Source organism: Netta rufina (assembly GCF_964035555.1).
Source record: "Netta rufina genome assembly, chromosome: 10".
Taxonomy (NCBI): Eukaryota; Metazoa; Chordata; class Aves; order Anseriformes; family Anatidae; genus Netta; species Netta rufina.
In genome coordinates this window covers 7,252,060-7,278,880 of record NC_140133.1, presented here as the reverse complement: position 1 = coordinate 7,278,880, position 26,821 = coordinate 7,252,060, and the positions used below count along the sequence as shown (strand labels likewise).

At 35.8% G+C, this 26,821-nt stretch overlaps 2 protein-coding genes across 2 annotated transcripts in view; one reads left to right on the top strand and one right to left on the bottom strand.

The window, feature by feature from the left end:
- Positions 1–26,821, bottom strand: part of CENPP (centromere protein P) — a gene marked incomplete at its 3' end in the record, with an annotated part of 139,940 nt that overhangs the window by 51,153 nt on the left and 61,966 nt on the right. The window lies entirely within an intron of this gene.
- ASPN (asporin) lies at positions 14,549–26,488 on the top strand (the record flags this gene model as incomplete). The annotated part of the gene is made up of 7 exons (XM_084292932.1): positions 14,549–14,795; positions 16,437–16,549; positions 18,746–18,959; positions 19,344–19,454; positions 21,762–21,855; positions 24,955–25,093; positions 26,192–26,488. The coding sequence occupies 7 exons, from the start codon at positions 14,549–14,551 to the stop codon at positions 26,387–26,389; spliced, it is 1,116 nt and encodes a 371-aa protein (XP_084149058.1). The 3' UTR covers positions 26,390–26,488.

The following is a 26,821-nucleotide window of genomic DNA, read 5'->3' as shown; positions in this document are numbered from 1 at the left end:
AGCTATTCTTGTTTCCCATGAATACTAAAAGGCAATGACATTCTTGCCATGTGCTTCAGATCCAGTCCAATGAGTCTGCCACCTATAACAGCTACACTTTCTCTACACTCTCCACAACAAGTGAACAAACACTGAAGAGTTGAGTGAATTCCCCGAAGCAAATTCTTCCAGTCTTCCCGAGCCATTCCATTCATTACATGGATTTTTTTTTTCCACGGATTTATGAATTAAAGTAAACAAAAGCATTAATGCTTGCTTCTTTTAAAATGTTCATCTTCAAAAACATTTACTACACAATGTCTTCTTTAATAGGCTGTTATGTAAGGAATTTCTTAGTGCCACTGAGTAAATGATTACTGTGGTTTCACAGAATTTTAATTTCAATTTTGTTTAATTCTTCGTACAAGATACAGATATCCACACAGTTACTAACTATAACAATTTTTGTTATTTGTACCTTCTGATTTAGGTTATTTGTATATATGTAGTGTTGATAAGCAGAGTTATCAAGACCAGCTAATGTACCATCTTCTACAAAGTACTCTGAAACAGTTCTGTTAATTCAGAAAAAAAATAATTTTCATTTCAAGAGTGTAGTATTATGAGTATTTACACAGAAAAAAACGTATCCTTTGCATGCAGTATTTGTAAAATAAATCCATCTTACTCTGTGGGAACTTTTCATATGATAGCCATTCCTAGGGAAAATATATAAAAGCTGACCTATTTTTTTCCACAAGACAGATATTTTTCTCAAAGGAATAATACTGAACACAGCTGTGGAAATACTAGATATTCAACAACACTATCAAACAAGACAAGAATCTTCTAAGTGAATTATGCAATTATATGTTTAAAGGATTAAAATTAGGAAAAAGGATTAAAATTGACTTCATTTTTTTTTCCACAGCGATTTCTCCAAACTCCTGAAAGTTGGCTATTCCATTACATCTTATCCTCCAGTCTCATGCTTTTCGTTCCTTCATATTCAGAGAAGGCCCTTCTGAATATTTCATGGTTCATAACCTTTTTAAAATTAATATTCTTTGTTTAAAAATACATACATACATACATACATACATATATGGCTTGCTTTCTTCTAATGGAAGATGGTTCTGAACTTCAGTAAAAGTTGATTCACTACCAGGGAGAACTCTTCTTCCATTTTTATCAGGAAAGTTTGGCTCTCATAACAGAGAAACTCAGTAAGCAAGACTTTTCCTCTTTCAATTAGACCAATTATAGTCTACATAAATCATTAAAACCTACTACGCTTTCTTACATATTTCCACAGCTGTACTGTACATGTTTCATTCCGTATTTCCTTTAATTTTGAGACTGTCACCCACTCGTTTCACTTGTTACCTCTTTCTTTCTTTCTTTTTTTTTTTTTTTTTTTTTTTTTGCATTGGAAAACACAAAACAATTATTCTTCGTTTTTTGGTGATGCATGGATTCAAACAGACCTGTGTTACATACACGGTGTCCTTATTTTGAAGGCTATTTGGTAATGCCACAAGTGAAAGAAACATCAATTAACTGTGTTTTAGCTGAGGTAAATTTTTGAGGTAGATCTTCTAATCAAAGAACAGCCTGTGGTTTAAGTGAGGATACATGCATCTTTTACCTTAGTTGTAAAACATCTTATACAGAAATTGTAATAAAAAGAAAAAAACACTAGTATAGTTGCAGCCTGAATCATATGCAGACAAATTACCAAAGATGTAGTTTGCCTGTTTGAAAACCAACAAACAAACAAATGTTACACATTGGTAAGGAATGTACTTTCCAAAGTCAAAGCTATTTAGCACTGCCGACAGCAAACCGAATGGAAATTACCATTTTGTGTAATACAAGTGTTCAAGAAAAAAATCATAGCCTCTGCTTTACAAATTGTTCTACAAAGAAAAGATCTCATTTTCCATACCACAAGTTAATATGGAATTATGATATATGTTTTTCTTTCAATTTACATAAGCATTTCCACTGAGTGGTAAAAGTAACTTCTATCATTAGTGAATTTCTATCTACAATAAAAAGCAGTGTAAAACCATCCAGGCAACCAAACATCTTAACTAATGCATTCCTGTATTTTCAACCAAATAACTTGAAAAATAGAACATCAAGATATCTGTCCAACAACTCCAACTCTCCAACTTCTCTGCTAGTTTCTATGTGGTATTTTAGCTTAACTGACAAGTTTTTTTACTCTTAGGTTTTCTTTGATTTTCTTGGTAACTCTGCTGTAACACCTACCACACCACAGCTCTCCATGTGTAGTGGCAAGCAAGACTGAGCCAACACAGGTTCCAACAGCCACAGACTTTGGCAAGGCCTTTGATGTTTTTTTAAGTCAAAGTAGCCACTTTTAGGAAAGGCTAGAGAAGAATTCATCTTTTTGAGTATCACATACCCACACGGGGAATATTGGCAAGAATGTGCCTGTTACTTAATACATGCAAGCTTTATTTTTTTTAAATATGTAAGTGCAACTAGTATGAAAAGCTGCAAAACCTAAAAATATTTTCATAGAAAATATTAGATCTAGTTATTTAATTATCATGTTATCTCATTTTCATAGAAAATATAGATCTAGTTATTAGATCTGTTACAGTACATCATATATTGCAAGGTTTTCTTCATTTACACATTTAGTTTCTGTATTTGTACCTTTTCTTCTTACCTTTACTTGTGGTTTCCCCCACAGGTGAAACAGGAAAAGAGCACATGCTAAAAATCAGCATTATATGAGCAGTTAAAGTAATGTTAATTATTTTTTTTCTTTTTTTTTTCTTTTTTTTTTAAATGCCAACTTGGAAAAAACCCCTACATATTACCTAGTACCCATGATTTCATGATTCCATAATTACATGATAAAATAGTATTAAAACTATAAGAGCTGTGGTTAACTAAAAATGAAGCACACTCTTTCAGAGGTGTCCCAGCCTCTTTAGTGTTAGACCCAACCTAGAAGGACGGATACTGCTACTGTGCCAATGGCAAACAAACGAGACACTCCTACAGAATTCCCAGGAGCAAAACATGCATCTGAGAACACAGGCTAGATTAAGTAATATGGTAGGGCATGCACTCCTTTAGTGAGCTAATAGCCTTTTTTCTATTAGTAATGTTTCTGAAAGCTTTCACTTCAACTATTCCACAATAACAAACTGCTTGTTTCAAAACTTGCAAACCGAGTTTGGAAATCTTCCTAGAAATACTGTTACTTTTTCCAGCTACAAAACAGTATATGCTCAAAGTGCATGCAACCAATTTGCAGACCCATGTTCTTCATTAGACCTAAAAGTGCAAACTGTTGACAGTTACTATGCTATAGATGTCATATTTACTGCTTTCATTTTTAATAGTTTCTATCGTAAACTGAGTGAAAGTCATCTTCTATTGGATCCTTGAATTTCTACAGTAATACACATTACTTTTGCTGATAAGCAATGCTAGAAGAAAGCATGACACCAAATTAAATTATCTTTGCAGTCTGGCATACTCTGAATACTTTTTTTTTTTCCTTTTTTTTCCCCCTTCTGTAATACAAAAGACTAGATGGACATATTTTTTTTTTCTTACAACTACCACAATTACCAATTAAATGGAAGTTGATGACAGATATTGCTTTAAATGCTGTTTTTAGGTTCTGAACAATATGAATCTGTCAAAAGGTTGCATATAAGAAAACTATCATTTACACTTCTATATTATTCATACTGTTAAAACAACAGGAAAAATGGAAAAAATCAGCATATCCTTTCTTTGCAGGTGACCAGGTTTTATTAAGTTATTAAATTTTAACAGTAAATACTTGATATTCTATGAGGAAATGTTGTGCTCAGTCAAGTTTGTGTTCAGAAACAAAAAATTCTCCTTATTATCTGAGTGATTCAGTAGTTTGGCACTGATTGCAGAACTTTTCATTTTAACTACTGTTTGATTTTCCATGAAAGAATGTCTGGTGTTTCCAAAGTCTGTAAGAAAGATAAGTATCCGTATTCCATAAAAATGTCATCTAACACCATCCAAACTTGTAAGTAGCACCAACAGCAAGACTAACAATTGACATGTACTGAAACCAAAACTATTTCAAGACCTTCATCCATCAAGCAGGTTATTTTTCAGGCTGAGCAGACTGCTGATCCAGTTAAATGCACAAACTTTGTACAGGATCAAGGAGATCAGCATCAAGATAGGGAGAAGCTGGCCAGGGATTTCTTAAGCTGGGGATTTCTTAAACTAGCATTCCCACCCACACCAAGAAATTTGTATTCATCTATAGCCTAAGGTAGAACAAAGCTAACTTACTCTCCTAAGGCAAGGCAAACCAACTGCAAAGATGAAAAATAAAACCTGTCTCTTCAGGTTACTACTCTGCCTCTCCGGTCAGTCATGTCTGCCACAGTACTGCATGCATAAAACACTACAAATATAGGAAGAAATCTTATTATCAGTGAATGTCAGCAGCATCTGATAAGTCTAACAATCATGTGGGAGCATGTACGTGCACACCGGACTTTATAGCTCCTCTAACACCGCAAGCTATGACTTGACTTTCAGGATTGACATGTTGCTAATAAAGGCCAGACTGTAAAATGAAACAGAGCGCTTTGTTGCAGTTTCTAAATCAGCTGCCAAAAATATGTGAAAAAGTACACGCCAATTAACAAGTGACAGTTAGTTCATACAAGCTAATAAATAAATATGATTATTTAATATATTTACATATAAATACTGAGGAGTCAGGATGAAGCACAGAAGCAGCAGAGGACAGTTTTTCTGAACTCAGCTAGTTTGAATGGTGTAGTTCAACTGCAGCCAAAACACAGCTAAACCCAAACTGTGGGACTGTGCTCCACATGGGCTGCTTGTGAGCATGAAAGGAATATGTCATCTTATTAAAATGTGATGGGCAGTCTCCAAGACAGATTTTTGCAGTTGATGTTAGATTCATCACTTTATGTAAACCACATTTATAAACAGTGCTAGTCAATGAAAAAGTATTTGTTTTGCCTTACAATAACAAATATATACAAGATCCGCTTAAAAAAAGACTCCTATGTAAGCATAACCCACACATGGCAGCATATGCTTGACTACTCAAACATATCAAGTACTAGAAACATAGTTACTTTTGATGAAGAAAATGAAGATAGCATTTTATTTCAATGCTGTGACAAAGTTAAATATAAAACACCATCCAAACTTTTTTCATTTGCATATTTCACCATGGTGAAAGGCAGTATTCGGAACCATGGTTTCTTGGATATATTTCTGTCCTTTGACTCAGAAATTATTCTCCACTATTTGTATATGTAAGTCAGGCATTTCAAGGCAAGATAGAACTAATATTCTACCAATTCTTTCACTGCTGGAAATAAAAACCACTGAAAGGATCCAAAGATTAACCCCCAATAAACTTTTACTTACTTAAACATACAATATACAGGAGAGTATACATACAGTTGCTTGCCTCTCTCAAAATAAAAGACTCTCTCAAAATAAAGCCACAACACCACGGATTAAATGACTATGACAGACATATTTTTCTGTCAGGCTATTTAAAAACCAAATCTCACTGTTCATGCAACAGCAGGAGCAATAACAGCATCTCCAACAGTATCATCTCCAATCAATTGCTATGTAACAAATCCATTATTCCCTCAAAAAGCTGCAGCTACATCCTTTGACTAGCCACTATACATTCCACAGAAGTACACTGTAGTCTTACCCAAAAAAAGTGAGAGGAGAATTGAACCAAGTACCTAGCATCAAGTCACTCATTTGCACACTCCAGCTTTCATTCAGAACTCTACAATTCTCCTGCTGTGTTGGCTCATGTAGTGCCATTGGGTCCAAAAATTAAAGTATATTGGAAACAGGGATCCTGGAGAGGAATTCTGCAAGAGTAGTTAGTTTTTGTAAATTGGAAATATGCTGCAAATGTTTAAAAGAACTGGCTCAAAAATTAGATTGAAAACCACTGGCCTATTTTAATTTTTAGTACTGCTATTAACAGCCAGCATCTAAAGGTCAGAATTTGGTAGTCAAGTGACCTAAAAAGGTGACTTTGGGGTATTTTGTTTTAGCATGCAATCATATTCATAATGAAAATATGAAACCTGTATTTTGAAGTACTAAACAGGTTTATTACAAGAACAGTATGTCAATGGAAGCAATAATTGTTTCTATCATATTGATATGATAAATGGTACAAAATGAATGAATAATTCATTATAATATAGCATGGTGACATTTCTTCCAGATGCTACTACTGTTTGTGTCAGCTTCATAAGTATGGCTATGACTGACTTTATAGACACCAGAATGTGTTTCTATCATGAAAATCAACCAAAAAGAGAAAAGTTTTAAAAATATCTAGCCAAAACTGGGATGTTGCTAAACACCAGGAACATGGAGCATTGTTGCAAACAAGAATCAACCAAAACCGTTGATTCAACACCTTCATATTGAAATAAGTGAAAAAGAAGAAACCAATACATTCATATCAGAACCCTCAGACTCTCCTCTCTTCTATTAAAGAGCCAAGAAAATGTTGGAGTTTTTTTTAGATAGCAATTTAATACAAATTTGCTCAAGTAAATGCATCCAAACCAACCTATTCAAAACACAGGGGTGTTTGCTTAGGAAGCTTTGGTTTCTAAATACAGGCAAGAGAGTGCAGATATATGCAATTTGAGATTTCAAAAGAGTTTAAGATTATCTCTCAGATTTTTATGTGGGAATATGATTGCTCTTAAAACTGTAATTTCATTCTTTGGGAACTGTGATAGGGAGAATGGTTCTCATCATTCATCTACTGGAACTGGAGCACATGCAAAAACAATGCAGGAGGTAACACAAGCCTTATCTTGTTTGGTATGACAGCACCAAAGTTTTAATTTTGGGCACAGTATCTTTTTCTTCCTTAAGAAAATAATGGTAGACGAATTAACTAACACGTGACTTCAACTGTCATTTTGCAAACACCACCACTTTACACATAGGTTAAAATAAAATTTCAATCTGTATTTTCCTGCAGCAAGATCAGAGTTTTAACCCTGAAAGGAACTAATTAAAGAAATAGATGTGTCAGATGTGCACAAAATCAGGTAGATATAATGTATTGTAAATTTAAAGACACAAACTCTGATACTTCTGCTTTAGGTAAACTCAGTCATACAGTTCTGAATCAGGCAGAAGTAGGCAGCCTACTCAAGGTAAACACCAAATAAACCAGTTTCTATGCATTGTGCTGGACATATAAAACAATAAGTCATTGCAAATTCTCAGGGAGTTTATTTTAAGTTCACAACTCCTTATCACAGAATATTGCAAATACTGCCTCTGTTTTAAAACAAAGATATGCTTAATTTCTCATATACAGTAGAAGTTAACTGCATTGACTAATAAAACCTGATCTGTATTTTATGAGCTTGAACCATCTCCCCTAGCCAGACAATAGTCTACTGAAAGCAAGGGCAGCATTTATACAGCACTACACAACAAAGTACTAAATTTGTAACTTTAGAAAGGTTTGGTTACAGGCAGATCACTCACTACAGGCTATTGGTTTACCCTGCCACTGGCTATAGTTTTATACTTTTATTAGTGGCATACTTTTTGAAGAATAACAACTAACGAAATCATAAATAAGAAGCGTGATTCCATAGAAGGAATGACCTGAAATGGACCTCACTGTACTTCCAGTGGCCTGATGTCAACTATTATTAAACTACAGGTTTTACAAAGTCTTCCACTAGACGTCTAGAGTTAAGCCAGAAGTTTTGGCTGTCATACAGGCAGTGATGAAAAACATATGAGTGGTAACAAGTCGTCTTAATATCGTTCTTCAGTACTAAGATGGGCTAATCTGAAGCAGCAGTTTACTCGGGTGTCACCCAGGGTGCCAGGAGGATCAAGAAGTTTGGAAGTGGAATTTTTCTTTATACCTACTTTCCACTTCACAGCATTCAGCCTAATTTCCTTTCTCTCTCTTTTTAAAAAATGAAATAACTGGACAAAAAGATCTCAGGTGGATTATCACAGTGCTTCTGGAAGAACTATCAAACTTACAAGGTATGTCCAGATTGAATACCTATTATATTTAAATAGCAATAAAGAATTAACGAAGAGGTTGTCAGTCACTTTGTGCAGATAAGTAACATCAGTCGAAGAGGTTGTCAGTCACTTTGTGCAGATAAGTAACATCAGTTAATCTAGAGTTAGAGCTACCACTTTTTAATGAAACATTTGAAAATCTACTTTGCAGCTGAAATAATTCTGATTACTACATCTGGCTGCAAAGCAAAAAAAAAAAAAAAAAAAAAGGCTACAGTGAACTGATTAACTCTTAAAGAAATACTTGTCATATCTTCTTAACAACTATCAAGAAACATTTTTCCTCAATTCTTACTATTTATGAAAATTTATGTTACATTTATAATAGTTGCTATATTTACAACATAGTGTTAACTATTGTAATTAGGTATGCAAGGAGGGCTTTTTAAATTAGATAACAGCAAAGTAATTGAAAATGGCATATGAAAGTGATAAGCTTCTTGAAATAAAAATAACCTAAAAATGCTCTCAGGTCATGTTCAGTAACACAAGTCAAGCAACATTTCCTATGAAAAGAAAATATTTTCTAAAAATATCTTAGTTTATAAACAAGCTATTCATTATTATACAACATAGTTTCAATATTGGACTATTTCTCAAGAAACAATAATTATTCAGTAATCTAACTAACCAAAATATTATCTCCTGGTTTTAATTAAGCAACTTAAAAATCAGTAGAGAGTAGACAAAGAGTTAAACAGAAACACATTTATTTCTGGAATGGGACAATGACTAATAGAACCAGAACTATTTTTAAATATAGCTTTCAAAACAGCTATGGTCTTGCCTTTCTTTGGACAAAATCTGTGCACAGTGCAATGATTTGTGTTATTAATGAACACAGGGATTTTTCTCTGCCTCTGAAAAGACCACCAGTGTATCACTTAAACATTTCCTTTTCAGAAACAATGCCACAGAAATTTGCCTCCCTACATAACCAGAAGTAATTTCTAAATATAATTCTTAGACTTTTTAAGTCTTAGATTCTTACCTATTAACTCCTTCAGTGTTGCAACTGGTAAGACAACAAATGCAACATGCTGCAGGAATGCCAAGGAATCCAGCCTTTTTTTTCATGTAGACATCCCATACTAGCAACATAACTTCTGTCCCCATAAAGAGTGCTTGCCCTTCCATAATTCATGTTTAGAAGTTTCATGTCACTGAACTGTTGCCCATTTATGTGGGAATTTCCCACACAGTCTGTAAATAGTTTTAATCGTATTCACATACTATGAAATCACCTGCATTCGTCAGTTCGAAATGATAAATATTATCCTAAATTAACAGCAGAAAGTTTGTATCTTCTACATGCTATTTGGCATTCTGTGTTTTGGTAAAGATAATCACATTGGTGAAGATAAATACGTCCCAAGCAATAATCACAGCATTTTTAGGATTCAAAGTCAACAGCATCTCTACGTGTAAAGTGCACTCTCCAGATTCAGTTACCTCACTTTGAGGTGCCTTGAGTTCCAGTGAAAAGGTGTTTGTTATTCAGAAGTTTTTTGTACCGAAGGAAAGGAGGATTGCTACAAAAATGCAATCTCGTGAGCTCTCCCTGAATGCATTTGTCTAAACAAGAGTCACCCTTTCAGATTATTATTCAGTAAAACACCTGAGTCTGTCTAGCAGCTTGCCTACGTCAAAAATGACTGTGACAATCTCTTATCCTTCTGTCTTCCTATTTAGCATTCCTTCCCCCTAAGCTAGGCCGTTCCCACCCATTCCTTTGCACTGGCTCTGATACCAGAGTGATTTAGTGTGTTCACCTGGAAAGAATGTGTGTTTTTTTCCTTGCTCACATCAGTTTTCTGCTGGTTTAGTGAGTTCAATCAGCTCAGTGAGCAGCCGGAATGGAAGAGCTGGTCTGAGAGAGTAAAATATTTGTCTTGGAGCTGAACCAGCCTGAAGTGGCAGTAGTGAGCCATTAGTACTGTTGTATTCATGAGCTATGTTTTCTGAAACAACTGGTAAAACACTTAATTAACTTATCATGGTAAAATAATTAAAGTATTTAAAGAAAAGTCTTTACAAACTTGAATTTTAGACTTTCATTTTTTAACTTCACTTATTCTTGAAGTTTAAGCATGCAGAATTTTTGTACAAGTGCTTTGAGATGAGCTACAGTCAGAGCATTTCTACAGAGACCTATCAACAGCTATTTACTGGGAAATTCAAAAACTCAGCCAGGAAAAAAAAAACATAAAACCTCCATAAAGCCACATGTAGTTCTTTGGCCAATGCAATGCTGGAGTCAAACTTGGTTGCTGCTGCTAGCTATGAAGTCAATAAGTAATAAGGATCTCCTAATGACAAAAAGGGAAGACGAAGCAAAGGATTTTTCTCTTTCCTAAAAAAATGTATCATAACTCAGGCTTTGTTCTACACAGAGAATTGTTTTTCCAAAATCTAACTTACATGGATAATAAATTTCATCAATGGCATATTGCAACACTACTTTTGCAGAGGTGTTTATGAACAACAGCTATTTTTTAAAAGCTGGTATTGGCCACTTTTCCAGTTGCAGCCTCAACCTTTACATAGTTTGAAATCATGATAAGTTTATTGAACATCTGAAAGGAAAGATGCAATCCATTTGCTACGGGTGCAAGCATGGAAACAGATGCGACAGAAACCATGTCAATGGCTTCACAAGGCAACTTCCTAGGCACCATTGCCGGACAAGCATTCCAGGAATATACGTGAAAGATTATTGTTTAGGTACTATAAAACTACACAATTAGAAGTCAGCAGGGACTTAGCAACTAAATGTCCCATGACAAGATATACACTCTGAAGCTTGATATCTTACATACACAAACTGTACAACACTGAATACAGGTCAGTCAATTCGGAGCTAACCAGCCAGGGCAAGACCAGCTTAACATATTGGAAAACTCAGCCGCTAAAGCACTTGTCCAAGAACAAGAAGAACTCAGAAATCTGAAAGGCTTCAAACTCCTTATCTCTTCAGCATTTTATATGACAAAAGTGTTGGAAATTTTGACGGTTTTGCTGAGGCTGAAATACAAGATTGATAGGAACAGAGAGTCAAAAGGTGTACAGCCAAACAAGGCTGCGGTTCTCTCCAAACAAACAAATGTAGGTTCCACATCTTGATCTCCACACCATTTATTTTTGTTGACACTTCCAAGAAAACACATTGCATAGGATTGCAAGTACAACTATAGAATTCTTTCTAGGAGCATTGGAACAGAACAGTACTTTGAACACATAGAAGAATACATGGGAAAATAGATGTGAATGTTCTTCTAAGAGGCTGCTAAATCAGTAAAAGAAACTGTGCTCAAATGAGCACTCAACTGCAAGATTACAATAGATATTAAATTCAGAGTCATGCATCGCATACCTGAAAGATACAATGTGTACTGTGCTTCTGCTTTCAGACATGTATTTGCGGTAAAGAGGTTACTTCTCTTTGAAATGGCAAATTTTATGTAATCTAAATACTGTTAGGTTTTATCATTTTATACACCCTGAAACATACACAATCACACTAGTAGAATGCATACAACAGACAGCATTTTAATGTAGTTAGAACCCTATATAAGAAACATCAAAATCATCTTGGAAAAAAATAACACAATAAAATCCCCCGAACTCTGTATTAAGCCAAGCCACCACGCTTGTACAAACCAGTGTACTCCTTTTCCTGTGATTGAGAACCAATGACAAAAGGTCTACATAAAGATATTTTCCAGCTATAAACAGATCAACAAGTGTATAATTAGGTGATCAAACAAGAATTGACATCCGTTTAGTATTTCCCTAAAGAGATTTATGATAGTCTAAACAGATAGTTTTATAAACAGGATATGTATAATAAAATTTACAATAGCCTCTCTTGGTTTGCACAGCTTACTGTAATATCTGAACTGCTTCCTGAATTGGGCTTTGGAAGAGAAAAATGTAGAGTTGAGAGCTGAATTTACACGTCTTTTTTTTTTTTTTTTCTTTTAATGATAGTTGGCTTGTGAAAAAAAGCACTTTACTCACCCTTTATGATAATCTCTGAAAATACTCCAAGAGAACTCTTAGAGGTGTGATTAATTCATCAGTTTCTACTTGCTAACAGTTGACTAACTCTCATCTTAAGTGAATCCCCATATGAAAGAGACTGAAAACAGCTCTGGGGGTCCTGGTGGACGACAGGTTGGCCATGAGCCCGCACTGTGCCCTTGTGGCCAAGAGGGCTAATGGGATCCTGGTGTGCATTAAAAGGAGTATGGCCAGCAGGTCAAGGGAGGTGATCCTCCCCCTCTATTCTGCCCTGGTCAGACCTCACCCGGAGTACTGTGTCCAGTTCTGGGCTCTCCGGCACAAGAAAGACAAGGATCTCCTGGAAAGAGTCCAGCAGAGGCCACAAAGATGATACGGGGCCTGGAACATCTTCCTTATGAGGAAAGGCTGAGAGACCTGGGGCTGTTCAGCCTGGAGAAGAGAAGACTGAGAGGGGACCTCCTCAGTGTAGATAAATATCTGAGGGGTGGGGGACAGAAGGATGTAGCCAACCTCTTCTCAGTGGTTTGTGGGGATAGGACAAGGGGCAATGGCTGCAAGTTAGAACATAGGAAGTTCCGCACTGACATGCAAAAGAACTTCACGGTGAGGGTGACAGAGCACTGGAACAGGCTGCCCGGGGAGGTTGTGGAGTCTCCTTCTCTGGAGATATTCAAGGCCTGTCTGGACACCTACCTGGGCAGCCTGCTCTGAGGATCCTGCTTTGGCAGGGGGGTTGGACCCAATGATCTTTCGAGGTCCCTTCCAACCCCTACAGTTCTGTGATTCTGTGATTCAGGCAAACACAGCTAATGAACCATTTCAGGTTGACACTAATTACTTCCTTTATAAACACGACTTTAACATCACCAATTAAAGAGCAGCAGCCAGTATCTCCAACAAGAGAGAGGCCTTTTTGACGAGATATTCCTCACCGGTACCATCTGGCAGAATTCCTGTGACTTGATGAGATCCCTCATTTCTGATACCTACCTTGCTCACAGCGTTTCTTACATGCTTGAAAGCAATTTCTAACCAAAATGTCATATATGTATACATAATAAAACTTAAAATTACTTTTTGTAACTTCAAGATGACAATGCACAGATGTCTCTGAGGCACACAGTCTAGTTCATGAGACCATACTGCCAACCACCTTCTCAGCAACATTTATACACAGAGTTTAAAAACAGTGAAAAAGGGGAGTGGAAGCCTCAAACTCCAACCCACGCCATTAGGATTTGCAGTACCAATACAGAATTTAATCTATATTAGCTTCAGTGTTGGTATGTTTCTTCAAAAGTGGAGAGAAGCTAATTGCTCATACCTGATTCTTTATCTCCTTGTAGCATTGGATATCCCGGCCGTAACATTTTAGGTACTTGCTTTTAGAACCTATATGAATTCAATAATTACAGCCTTCTCTTAGAGAGCTGCAAAGCATTCAGTGGCGATTCGCATTGCCTCTTTTTTCCTTGCAGTCTAGTTTTACAGGAAAATTTGGTCAATAAAATAACTTTTAGAATAAAAACAGAACACGTATAAAATATCCAAAGGCTTTGAACTATGGATCATCATCACTCAGGTAACACCGTGTACTGTAGTTAAGGACGAGACAATTTAGTGTCCTGGTTTTCCCAGTCAGAGGGGGCTAAAAGTAACCTGGTAAAAGTACGTTTCAAAGAATCTGAATGAAATTGAATTAACAGTTGGAATAGGACAGAGTTTGCCATATTTTTTAAAGACAAATCTACTTTTGAAACCATTGGCAGACTGCGTATTCCTCTCAAGAATATCAGAAAAAGATACCTGTAGCTACCTGACATGGGTTTTTCTGCTTTGAACGTGCCCTAAGTGATCCAACATCTTTGTGTCTTCCAAACTGAATAGATAAAAAAGCTAGTTAAAAGCAATGCACATTTGCCAACATATTCCATTAAACATATTTTAATTAAGAATTAATAAAAGAAATCCAATTCAAAATTCTGGTAAAATCTGCTACAAAACTACACTCCATTCTTTTAAAATCCTTGATTAAACAGTATTTTGCTTCAGAGGCCTAGTAAATGATGAAATTATTTTTTAAACTCAACTAAAAGAGCCTCAACATAACACTAATTTCTAATGGATTTCACTTAATTTTGATATTTTCTTGTAATATATAATTTTACAATAATAATTTCAATATTTTTATACTTCTGTCTTATAAATATTCTTTAACCTTCATATACTAATTAAACTCTAATATTCATAGCAGACCATTTTTCAGCTAAGTGAAGATATTCTTGTGAAAACAATACTTCTGTTTGCTTTTTCACATGCACTGATTCTTGTATTTAGGGTTTCCATTTGTTTGTTTACTTTCCCATTCAAGGTTGACTATCCTGATCAAGAAGACATGAAAGAGTACACACTTCTTCTCTTCTTGGCACTGTGCTCTGCTAAATCTCTCACTGGTCCTTCATATTTTACACTAAAGAATATGATGCTTCAAGACATGGAAGAAGAGGAAGAAGATGACGATGATGACAATTCTCTGTTTCCAACCACTGAACCAATTATACCACTGATTCCTTTTGATCTATTCCCAACATGCCCCTTTGGATGCCAGTGCTACGTGAGAGTTGTCCACTGCTCTGATCTAGGTAAGAATTAATTAGCGTGCCTGCTGTCCACTGGGTTCTCCTTTGGAGAAGTTTTTCCTTTTGAAAGATGAGTTCTACAGCTCCAGTTCTATGGCACACCTTCATGTGTTCCTACACTAGTCATTTCCAAAAAAAGCTTACACTATTTTTCCAATCAGGCATGCAAACAACATCAGCTGTGCCAAGCACTTTTTTACAGAATAAATGTTTCCCAGACTTAATGTGTATCAGTTCAGGAAATTAATAAACTGCTACAGCCACCTTCCAATAACAATGACTTCTATTGATAACAACATAAAATGGAAAGGTATTTAGAAAATTTAGCTTTTTATCCACTAAAAGAGTAATCTCAGAATGTGAAGATGCTAATATATTAACATTTTTATTGTACTGTCTGCTGCTTCTTTTGCTTCCATGATGTTACGTCCAGAGGAGTACAAAAATTTCCTGCATCTTCTGTTTGCATTAGACAAGCTCCCCTCTCTCAGAAAAGACTATTGCTACAGTACTTTACTCACAATTACAAAGCAACGGGTAAAAAACAAGACAGGACAGCAAAGGAAAAATAGGCCATAAATAAACCACTATTAAGTTATAAAGCAAATACACAAATGGGATACAAACTATTTGCTTAGCTTAACTTCCATTACAACTGCACATCACTGGTAACAACATTTTAAACAAAGGCAAACCTGCTACTGTTAACTCATTCGCAAATGTTCAAAATCCCTAAGTATGAATTCATTATTTATTGCTCTAATTATAGTTAGTTTTCACTGAAATTTTTCAACAATTCAGGGTAGTCAAAGGACCATGCTCCTGCCACTAGCACAGTTGCAATGACATTTATTCTTGTTACAGCTCTTCCACCATCCTAAAATTAATTCTAGATCCCTCATATCTTAGAAACATGAAGTCAATACATGATTTTTTAAATTTTTTTAAAAAAATATGCCATTATTAATGAATCAAAATATCAAGTTACTATCCCTTGGTAGTCTCCTCTGCTGAGTCAGGGCCTCAGATGGCATGAATGGAGTGGTTTTGTAACTGAACAGTAAATGTGACTGGGGAATTTGTACAACTGGTAATTGAGTACTGGAAGCTGGAAGCCTATAGTTTGGCCTCTTCTACCAAGAACACATTTCTCAGCCCTGATGTTAACTGTGTGGCTATTTAAGCAACTGTGCCAGTACAACAGATGCTGAAGGCAGAGAGGAGCATCCAAAGGCAGAGCAGAGATTGCTTAAAGCTACAGCAACAGCCCTGTTTCCAAGGAGCCAGCAACTACAGCTTATCAGAGGACTGCTTTCTCCAGGGACTTCACCAGTTTCTGTGCAGAACAAGCTGTGCTCTGAAGCTGCTTATTTCCCAGATGCAAGGAGAATGTAATGAGCACCCCATGTAACCTTTTAATGGCTAGGAGTAGAAGAAATTATCCACGCATTGTTGTCATCTGTTCCTGCATAATTAGTTCCTCTCAGTATCAAAGCATTCCCTTTCATCTTGTGCTTTATGGCTGCATTTTCTTTCCCATCCTAGCTATCAACAGTCTTACTGCGTTTTTCCATTTAGTAGTTAATTTCTTTGAACATCTACCTAGTCCTGAACTGTTTCTGTTTCTCTCACATACTTAACTAGGTTTGACATCGATACCTCGCAACATTCCACCGGATACGCGTATGATCGACCTTCAGAACAACAAAATTAAAGAGGTCAAGGAAAATGATCTCCAAGGGCTTGTATCACTTTACGTAAGCTTGCTATTTTCCAATTTTGAAATCTTATTTAGCAATTTGAAATATCTTGATACTTTTAAAATATAAATGGTATTTTTCTTCCCCAACAGTACCCATAAAACACAGTCTGATGTCTGCATATTTGGCTGCTCACACATAGTAAGAAGTAGATTACTTTGATATGTAAGAATTATGTTAAAAATCCAGAAAATGTACCAAGTGTATCTTATCAAAAAGATCCTCCAGATTTATTCAATCCTAAGCATGCACAAGAACACTCCTTACATTTTATAGGCCATAAGGCAAGTGCTTCTTTTAATCTGCTTAGCTGTAAAATACTAGAAGGAACAGGGGAAAAACAGAACTGTGTTTTCTTAGGGTATTTTCAAAAGCACACAGTATACAATGAATAGATAGACCACTGAAACCAGGGTTAAAAATCCAATTGACCTGAACAGAAAATGTACCAGCAATGAATTACTGAAAAAGTCATGTGCTTTACTACAGTTTTTTAACATGCTTAAGCAGAGATGTGCAGATAGACTTGAAAATAAGTAGCAATGGTGACTGATAAATCTGGAGTTGCAATACACAATCCTTCCTTTTTAGAAAGAGAAAAAAAGAGACTCAGAGGCCCAGAAAGGGAGGTTAAATCTGTTTTGGAACACAATTTCCACAAGATGTCACTCTAGCTTCAGAACCAACAAATACTGACAAATTTCAAAATTTTCATTGTAAAAATGAAAAATTTGTACCACAAATTATAGAAAATTAAATAATTCTATTCCACATTAGAAAAACATGAAATACATGTTAAACCAATGTAAAACTTTGAACTCTATTTGGTTTCTGAGCAAGAACAGAAAATTTACTGGATCTAAACATTTATGCATTAGCTTTTTAATTATTATGGGTTAAGCTAGGATATAAAAAGTAGGAATCATATAAATTCATCATTTGCAACAAAATGTTTCCAGTTTCCCTTAGGTTTCTCACGTTTGGGTACATGAGGGTAAACAACTCAACAGGGTTTATTTTCAGTATGAAAGCTCTAGTAGACAGTAAACCTCCAAGGACTGAGCAAGTCACTGGAATACATCAGGAATCACCACATTATATATTAGAGTCACTTAATTATGTGATAACTGAAATCTCTGAGCTGCTTTGATTTTTCTCCTCAGTTACCTTGTGATTACATGGCAAGACCCAACAGACTTTTTACAAAAACTAAGTTCTCTTTGTACTCCTTGTCTGAGCACTAGTATCCTTAGCAAAGCCACAGATGGCAGTGTGGATAAGGAAGGAAGCATTTCCAGTTTATTTCCATAAGCTATCTTCATTTTTACTGGGAAGATTACTTCTGTTTTGCTCTATTTTTTTTCCAACTCCATTGAGAAGATAGATGATTGCCAACAGCTCAAAGACGCAAAAAAGGAATGGAAATTAGTAGTTGATACTGTCTATTAGTCTGTATGAAAATACAGAGATGTGATCTGACATGCAAAATAATTTGATATGTCAAGATTTTTGGATGTGTTTACTCATTACATGATCTCTGATAATGAGATTATCACTCACTAGCAGTTTATGTAAAAGCACGTAGGAACAAAGAATAAAAAAGTCCAAAAAAGAACTGGTGTACTATATAGTCAAGAGAGATACTCAAATTCACATGAGCTGAAAAATTATGGCAAATGGATGTCTATCAGTTGTATACAGACATTAACTTTTAAGAAAATCAGATAAAAAACAACTTTTATGACAGCATATTATGTTGAAAATAAAAATCAAGTTCTGAGTTTTGAGAATTTGTCTGCATTAAAATACAACAACAAAAGATTATAACACTAGTCCAACATCACAAAAGATACAAACATCTTGTTTTACTAATCCTTCCCATTACCACTGGCAGGATACCTTGTCAGGTCTGAGTATTTGATCTCTACCTTCCAGCTGATGTTCCAGCTTCAGTGGTTTTTTTTGTTCTTCACAATGATGTGAAATGCCAAAAAATAAACAGTTTTGTTTTACCAAGCAAAAAGGAGGTGGGCGGGGGGGTGTATATTTAGTAAACAAGTTTCAGTGCCAGAGTTTGGTATTTTAGAAAAATATTTAATTGATAAATTACGTATTAAATTCAAGTTTGCATCATGATAACATACTTGTATAGAGAATTATTTTTTTTTGTATTGCTCTTTCCACATGTCATAGGCACTAGCTTTGAACAACAATAAAATATCCAAGATCCATCCAAAAGCCTTTCTACCAACAAAGAAGTTGCGACGACTGTATTTATCTCATAACCAGCTAACTGAGATCCCAACAAATCTACCAACAACTTTAGCAGAGCTCAGGATTCATGCTAATAAGGTTAAGAAAATCCACAAGGATGCATTTAAAGGAATGAAGTCTTTACATGTTTTGGGTAAGCCTTATTAGAAAAGAAAACTTCCTTATTAAGAAATTAAGATGTTATATACAATTTTCATTCAATCATTTCCCCAATGTGGAATTTCCTCTTTAAGAGATATCTATGCTATAGAAACTATAATTCACCATTTAAATTCCACTTGAAGGTGTTAGGTAGGTAAAGTTTCTGGGAACCCTACAAGTCTGGTTAGACAGCCTTTATTCACTGAAAGCTGTCACTACCATCCTCCAGAACAGGTAATCAAAGTTAAATAAACATCAATACATTTTTAAAACACTAGTGTTAGTAAATAAAATGCAATCAGTTATTTATGACCTAGTTTAACATACACAAAATTCCTATGCCATAAGTATGTTATTTTTTCTCCCCCTTTGACAGAAATGAGTGCAAATCCTCTTAACAATGACGGAATAGAGCCAGGGGCTTTTGAAGGAGTAAATATCTACCACATAAGAATTGCAGAAGCTAAATTAACTTCAATTCCTAAAGGTATGCTTTGTTTTATCTTTTCTATTTTACCTATGCTAGTTTAGTCTTGCATAAAATGCTGTCACATCTATAGGATTGTTAAAAATTTCATACATTGTTTTCTATTGTGCATCCCCTCCAAACCACCTCTTGTCCTCATTTTTGCTTTCTGTACATGGCACTCAATTCTGCACCCTGTGGCATGCACACATGGAGATGCTCTGCTGGCCCCTCTCTTGCCCCCTCCTTCTGGCAGGCAGCCTGGTCCATCATCCAGAGGCTTTTCTCACGAGAAAAATGTGAAAAAAAATGATAGGCAGCACCCACTTCTGGTCTTTCACACCAACTTCTCAAAACTCTTTACAGAGAAAGGATAAAACCTGACACTTGGCTTGGGTAATAAAGGATACCGAAGTCTCACTTCCTTTATGCATTTAATCAAAACCAAAACCTTCACTTTTGAATATTTGAAGTGACTTTTTAGCTCTGCAATATAGCCAGCCCAACATCAACTTCATGCAAAAAACAGAAGTAAGACCACAGCATTTTGTAAGTCTTTTGGTGTGTTTTTCTAAGTGAAATTTATTATTAACTTTTTAATTAAATCCAGCGTAACATACTACAAAATTAAATCACTCTTCCATGTAGAACAATTCATTTCTTGATTTGGAGTAATAATAAATTAAAGCACTAATTTTAGAAACCATTTACCTTTGCATAAGAAAAGTAGGTGTCTTTTTTTTAACAAAACTAAAATGCTGCATGAAAGAAGTCAGTACAACACTTTACATGCCTTTTCTGTAGGTCAACACAGCATGCAACCAAATTCTCATGATTTTGCCCTGCTAAAAACAGCTAGGTAGCGGAAAAAGGGAGGAAAATAAGCATAATACGTTATATTACATCATCCTTCTACTTACAGGGAAAGCAAATGCTAGCCCCTAAGATATTCATTTCCGGATCATTCAGATAAAGAAAGAACTTGTTTCTTATTAAATTCAGTCTCTTCTTCAAGAAAGATCAGATCTAAAACACATCAGTATAGAAGAATGCTAAAACAAATGAATAAACAAAAACCTCACGCCAATTCTTAAGATGAGGTAGTTTTAGGATCAAAAACTACTTGGCTGCTTATAGTAACACTCCCAAACAAAACAAAAAAAAAAAAAAAAGGAAAAAAAAATTCCTCCAGTATTGTCATAATAGCATCTCTTGTCACTTATCAGAAGGAAACATATACATAGAACAATACAAATTTTCATTTTGTTAAGGAGAAATATCCTCTAAAGAAATACAGTATGAGTTCCAACATGTGGGCTCAAACAGGACCATCTTAAACCAGCAGGAATTCATGACGAGGACATTCTACACAAATGGAAAAGAAAGTACACGTGGGGAATCTGGCCTCTTGATACTACCTCAGGCACAAGTAGCAACCCTGTGGAACTGTAAATGGGAATGTAAACTGGGGGGGGGAAAACATGAAAGCATGTCAACCAGCATATAGACAGGCTGTAAAACACAGCCCTTTTCTTCAGTATTCCTGTCTCAGCCAGGGCTGCAACAAGCAGCAGTGGGAGCAGTGCTCTCCTCAGCCATACTAGGATCAGAAAGAGAGTTTTTCTTCCTTGGTGCCAGGGAGCCATCAAGACAAATGCTAGTCAAACTGCAGGTAAGATCAGCAAATGGAAACGTCACTGCCTTCCTTTGCCCTCACTAACAAGATTTTGCATAGAAGACTTCCTGTCTTCTGACCCATTCACAGAGCACACAACCAGCAGTTCTGAACTGGGACTGCTTGGCTCCACGTGAGAAAACAGTTTGCATACCAGCATGGAACAGAACATAGCAGACACCTCACTGTGCTCAGACAAGCCCAAAAGCTTTCCTCACAGATCAGCTGTTAAGAGCTATAATGGAGCAATTGCTACCTCCCTTGGAAGAAAATACGTCCCTACAAAAAAATGAGAAATCACAGGTTCCACAGGAGTAGGAATTTGACTACCAATTGTTAAATAATTGCACGTAACAGCCAACTGACAAGTTTGAAAATCTTAATATTAGCATAGGCACTTTTTTTTTTCTTTTTGAAAAGTTTCTGTTTTAAACAAAGCGATATGGACTTTTTTTTTTTTTAAAGTAGCATGCCTGTACCCAATACCTTTGGTTGAGACAATCCTCCCAAGAATCTTCACCCAACTCCACACAAATGAAAGGAATGTTGTGCATGTAATAAATATTCAAAAGAAAAAACAAAAAACAAAAACCACAACAAACTGATAAATAAGTTGTTGGATTTTTCTCATGCTGAGCATTTTTCCCCAATAGGATTACCTTCAAGCCTACTAGAACTGCATTTAGATGACAATAAGATCACAGCAGTTGAAGTTGAAGACTTTAACCGGTATAAAGACCTTCAAAGGTAAAATCCTCCTGCAGAATGCTTTTATTTGATAAAAGGTCCAAGCTGGCAGGACATCTTATTCAGTACTTCTCTTGTAAATAGGAGAAAAGAGAATTCAAATGTGTATGTTTTAATATGAACTGCCATAAATAAGACCAAACCTTAAATGCACATATACAAACTATACATAAAGAAACATCGGCCACATTATTACACCTTACTTGGAATTCTGAGTAGAAGTGTATGTTAGGAACAGCATCTGATTCTAAAACGTCATCAGCAAATTCTTGCCTCGTGGTGTCTGGAGCAACATATCATGTTCTTTATATAGTATCTCATAATGTGCTGGTAGTAATATGCCACATCTATGTACTGCATGCATACTCAGAGTACACGAGCCTTTGTGGTCACAATATTTATCAACAGTATCTAGTATTTTCCCTAGCCTGTTCCCTACCAGGCCCAGGCCTTTTAACTTCTTTTTCACTCATCTCACAACCCCCCACAAAAAGTGGCATACAGCAACACCAACTGACTTCCCTTTTAGGAACAGAATGCCTTTCTTGCCACTAACCTTATAGGATTTAAGAGCCCTAATAGCTTTTTAACCCAAGAGAAGGCCTAAGGGAATTGGAAAGAGACACTCCTCACATATCCCAAAGAAAAATACAAAAGGATGGCATGAAAAGTGAAATTTGAGTCTTGTGTATACAAATACCTGGGAAAACTTGCAAATTATATAAGAAATAAATTCAGTTCCTGAAAATTAGCTTTAGAGAAACAAAGGAGTTGGTAAAGGAAACAACTTGATAGCTGTTTCCACATGTGATGGGGTTGAACGAAAATAATTGTTTCTGAGGAATGAATCGTGAATGTAGGACAAAAGAAGGAAGTTCTATCTCTAAAGCTCAGTTAAGTACTCTGAAAATAGGGCTGCGCAGCACTGAATTTTTGATTTGGTAATAGAAAGAAATACCAAAGAACTACCAAATGGCTTTTGAATATCACCTTCAGTTTCTAAAGAAATTAAGACAGAAAGGAGAAAAGGGGACTGCAGGATGAGTAGTGACAGCAGCTCCATCTGCCCTAAGTCTCCACCTTCTGAATCACCTTCCTAGCAACACAGGCTGAAGGCTTACACCAAAAAATCTAATTAAAGCCTGATTAAGAAAAACATGGAAGTAGGAGAGAGGATAGTCCTGCTTATTTTTAAAATATAATGGTTTTGACTAGGCTACTGTAGTGGTTTAACCCGGCCGGCAGCTAAACACCACGCAGCCGTTCGCTTACCCTCCCCCCTCCCTCTCTGGGATGGGGGAGAGAAATGGAAAGTGAAGCCCGTGAGTTGAGATAAAGACAGTTTAATAAGACAGGAAAATAATAATAACAAAATAATAATAACAATAATAATAATAATGATACAATGGTGATAATAGGAAAGTAATAATAATATGTACAAACAAGTGATGCACAATGCAATTGCTCACCACCCGCTGACCGATGCCCAGCCTAACCCCGAGCAGTCCGTCCCCCTCCCCCCGGCTAGCCACCCCTATATATTGTTTAGCATGACGTCGGATGGTATGGAATACCCCTTTGGCTAGTTTGGGTCACCTGTCCTGGGTCTGTCCCCTCCCAGCTCTTACTGCACCCCCAGCCTGCCTGTTGGCAGGACAGAGCGAAAGTCTGAGATGTCCTTGGCTTGGTATAAGCACTGCTCTGCAACAATTAAAACATCGGGGTGTTATCAGCACTCTTCTCATCCTAAGCCAAAACACAGCACTCCACCAGCTACTAGGAAGAAAATTAATTCTGTTCTAACTGAAACCAGGACATCTATCCACCCCTTATTCCATACCATTTATGTCATGCTCAGGTTACACTCTTTTCCAGACATTCTAATTAGTCACCTACAGTAGTCATAGTAGTGATAACATACAGTATTATATAGTAATTAACATGGTACAATTCAGTTCATGGGCTATTCTCACCCAGTATTAAATCTCCTTGAGGTACACACCGGACCTCTCCGTTCTTTTGCATCACCCACCAAGTGTATCCAGGTCCCTGAGCGAAAACAATTCCACGAATAGGTTTGCCTTTTCCTGAGGCGGGAGTAGCCCAGACTGTTTTACCCAGCATATTTCTTACATGCACTACAGGAACTTTATCCCCATCTACAGTACGTAACAGGTTTGATTGGGCAGGTCCAGCTCGGTTGGCAGATCCCCTAGTATTGACTAACCAGGTGGCCTTTGCCAAATGCGTATCCCAATTTTTGAATGTCCCAGCGCCCATTGCTTTCAGAAGGATTTGGACTATTTTCTTCCCTTTCTCAAAAACTTCCTCTGCTGTGTCACCCCACACAATAATGTCATCGATGTACTGCAGGTGTTCAGGAGCTTCCCCCTGCTCTAGCGCAGACTGGATCAGTCCATGGCAAATGGTAGGGCTGTGTTTCCACCCCTGGGGCAGCCGATTCCAAGTATATTGGACTCCCCTCCAAGTGAAGGCAAATTGTGGCCTGCACTCTGCTGCTAGAGGGATGGAGAAAAATGCATTAGCGATATCAATTGTGGCGTACCACTTGCCTGCCTTCGATTCAAGTTCGTACTGAAGTTCCAGCATTCCACCAGCTACTAGGAAGAAAATTAATTCTGTTCTAACTGAAACCAGGACAGCTACAAATATTACTGTTTCTTTACAAGACTTGCTCTTCTTTGGCTATTTATTAGAACAACACATTTTGTTACTGAATGAGTCTATTTTCTACCTACACTACCTGATAAAAGGGCATAGCTTATATTACAAGCAGATTTGTTGATGTTTATCATTAACTCTTGCACTAAGAGAAAAAAGCCTGCAGACAAAATCGTCTATGGGACGATTGCTCACATCTGGCTAGCTGCTGTCCTTTAAAGGGAGATTAAACTATGAAAAAAATATTTATTATGTCAATGGTGGTTTTCTTTCCATCAGAGGTAAGATTTCATTATCCTTCGCCAGTTCTTTTTTCCCATGTGTACTCCTGTGAATTTCAATCTTTAAAAAAAGCATGCTCTTGAATGCTGTTGTAAATCTCAATCTTTAATTAAACATTCTTTGTACTATTTCTAGGCTAGGCCTTGGGAATAATAAAATCAAAGATGTGGAAAATGGAAGTTTTGCCAACATACCAAGTGTCCGTGAAATCCACCTTGAAAGAAATAAGCTCAAGAAAGTTCCTCCTGGATTACCCGACTTGAAGTATCTGCAGGTCATATACTAAACTTAATAGAAGGCTTTGGGAGTTACGAATTGTTTGATTTTCACAGAGCTATATTGATTGGGAAAATAATTAAAAATCATAATTAACTGTTACTTAGATATTTGACAAGCCCCTCACATTAGGAAAAGATGAAAGCATATATGTCCTTAAAGAAATCAGCTGAAACATCAAGAAGTAGGAGAAAAAAAAAACACATTACACAGAGAAGATATATTTGCAAAAAAGTTTGTTATAGATTTGTTATAGTTTTCATTAATATGAAATATGCTAATGCAAGCTGGAATGGAAATTTTTCCTTTCCTACACTGAAAAATCTTAAATCCAAATAAAATTCTTTATAAGGCTGAAATGACAATATAAGATTTTAAAATCTTTATTTAGAACATATCTATTTGGTAAAACCTTTTACCTCTGAATATTACTTCTTTCCATGTCTCATTTCACCTCTAGTTAAAGGAAAATCTTTTTATATATGTATGTATGTATATACATATATAAACATATGCATAAAACATCAACTTGTAATGTAAATGTAGTTATATTATGTACAGCAAAAGAATTTTCACCAATGTACTTTACTTAAATTCAAAATTCTACTGCCATTTTTTTCTTTATTTTTTAACTAATTTAAGCAACATCAGCATTAGACCAATCTATTTGTAAAAAACATTCCGAAAAGCCTTTCCTAATATCAGTTTTTCTAGAAACTATTTTTATGAAATGTATGAAATCACTGAAAATTTGCATTATAGGAGAATATAATACTATAGTATTGTAATTATTACTACAAGAGAACATAGAATTGCATTTTAGGATAATATTCCATATGAACAGAGTTGAATTATTCCGGCAACACCCTGATAAAATACCATGAAACTTTTTTTTGGTGTGTAATAGGAGAGATTGTGACAGGTGGGAAACATTTTCTAAAGACTTAACATGAAATTTTAATTCTGGATATTATTAAGAGTTTATATCCAACTGTTCTTACAACAAACTTTAGTTATCTATGTAATAATGAATGATTAGACATTTTCCTTATTTACATACTGAACTATTGTATTCTACTGTTTATTATCGTTGCAGGTTGTCTTCCTTCATTCTAATCACATTGCTAAACTGGGAGTGAATGATTTCTGTCCAACAGGAAGAAGAAAGAAGAAAGCATTATATAGTGGCATAAGCCTTTTCAACAATCCTGTAAAGTACTGGGAGGTTCAGCCTTCAACTTTCCGTTGCATTTTAGGCAGAAACAGTGTGCAACTTGGAAATTTTCTGAAGTGATACTAAAGTTGGGCATTTCAAAAAGTAACCTGTCAAAATCAGTTCTACATTACTTGAAATTTGCTGAAAAATGTCAATTTTACAGTATTTAATCGGTTTACAAAGTATTTACTATTTCAGAGAGAATTAATTAGAAACAATATTTTAGTAGGATCCATTGTCTTCTTTGACAATGTTCAAGCTAATTTGAGTAATTTAAGCAAAAAATTTTATATCTCATGGAAGGACTCTTGGAAGTGGAACTGGAAACTGTATTTGGTGTTTCCTGTAACTGATGTTAAATACTTTACTTTAGTAACATACTGTTGACATATTCTTTCTTTAAAATAAATTCTAAAAATCAAGTGGAAACAACTTTTTCCCCAGTAAGGACCTTTTCCTCTGCTAGAAAGTATTGAAAGAAAAGCTGCAAGAAATCTGTCAAAGACAACT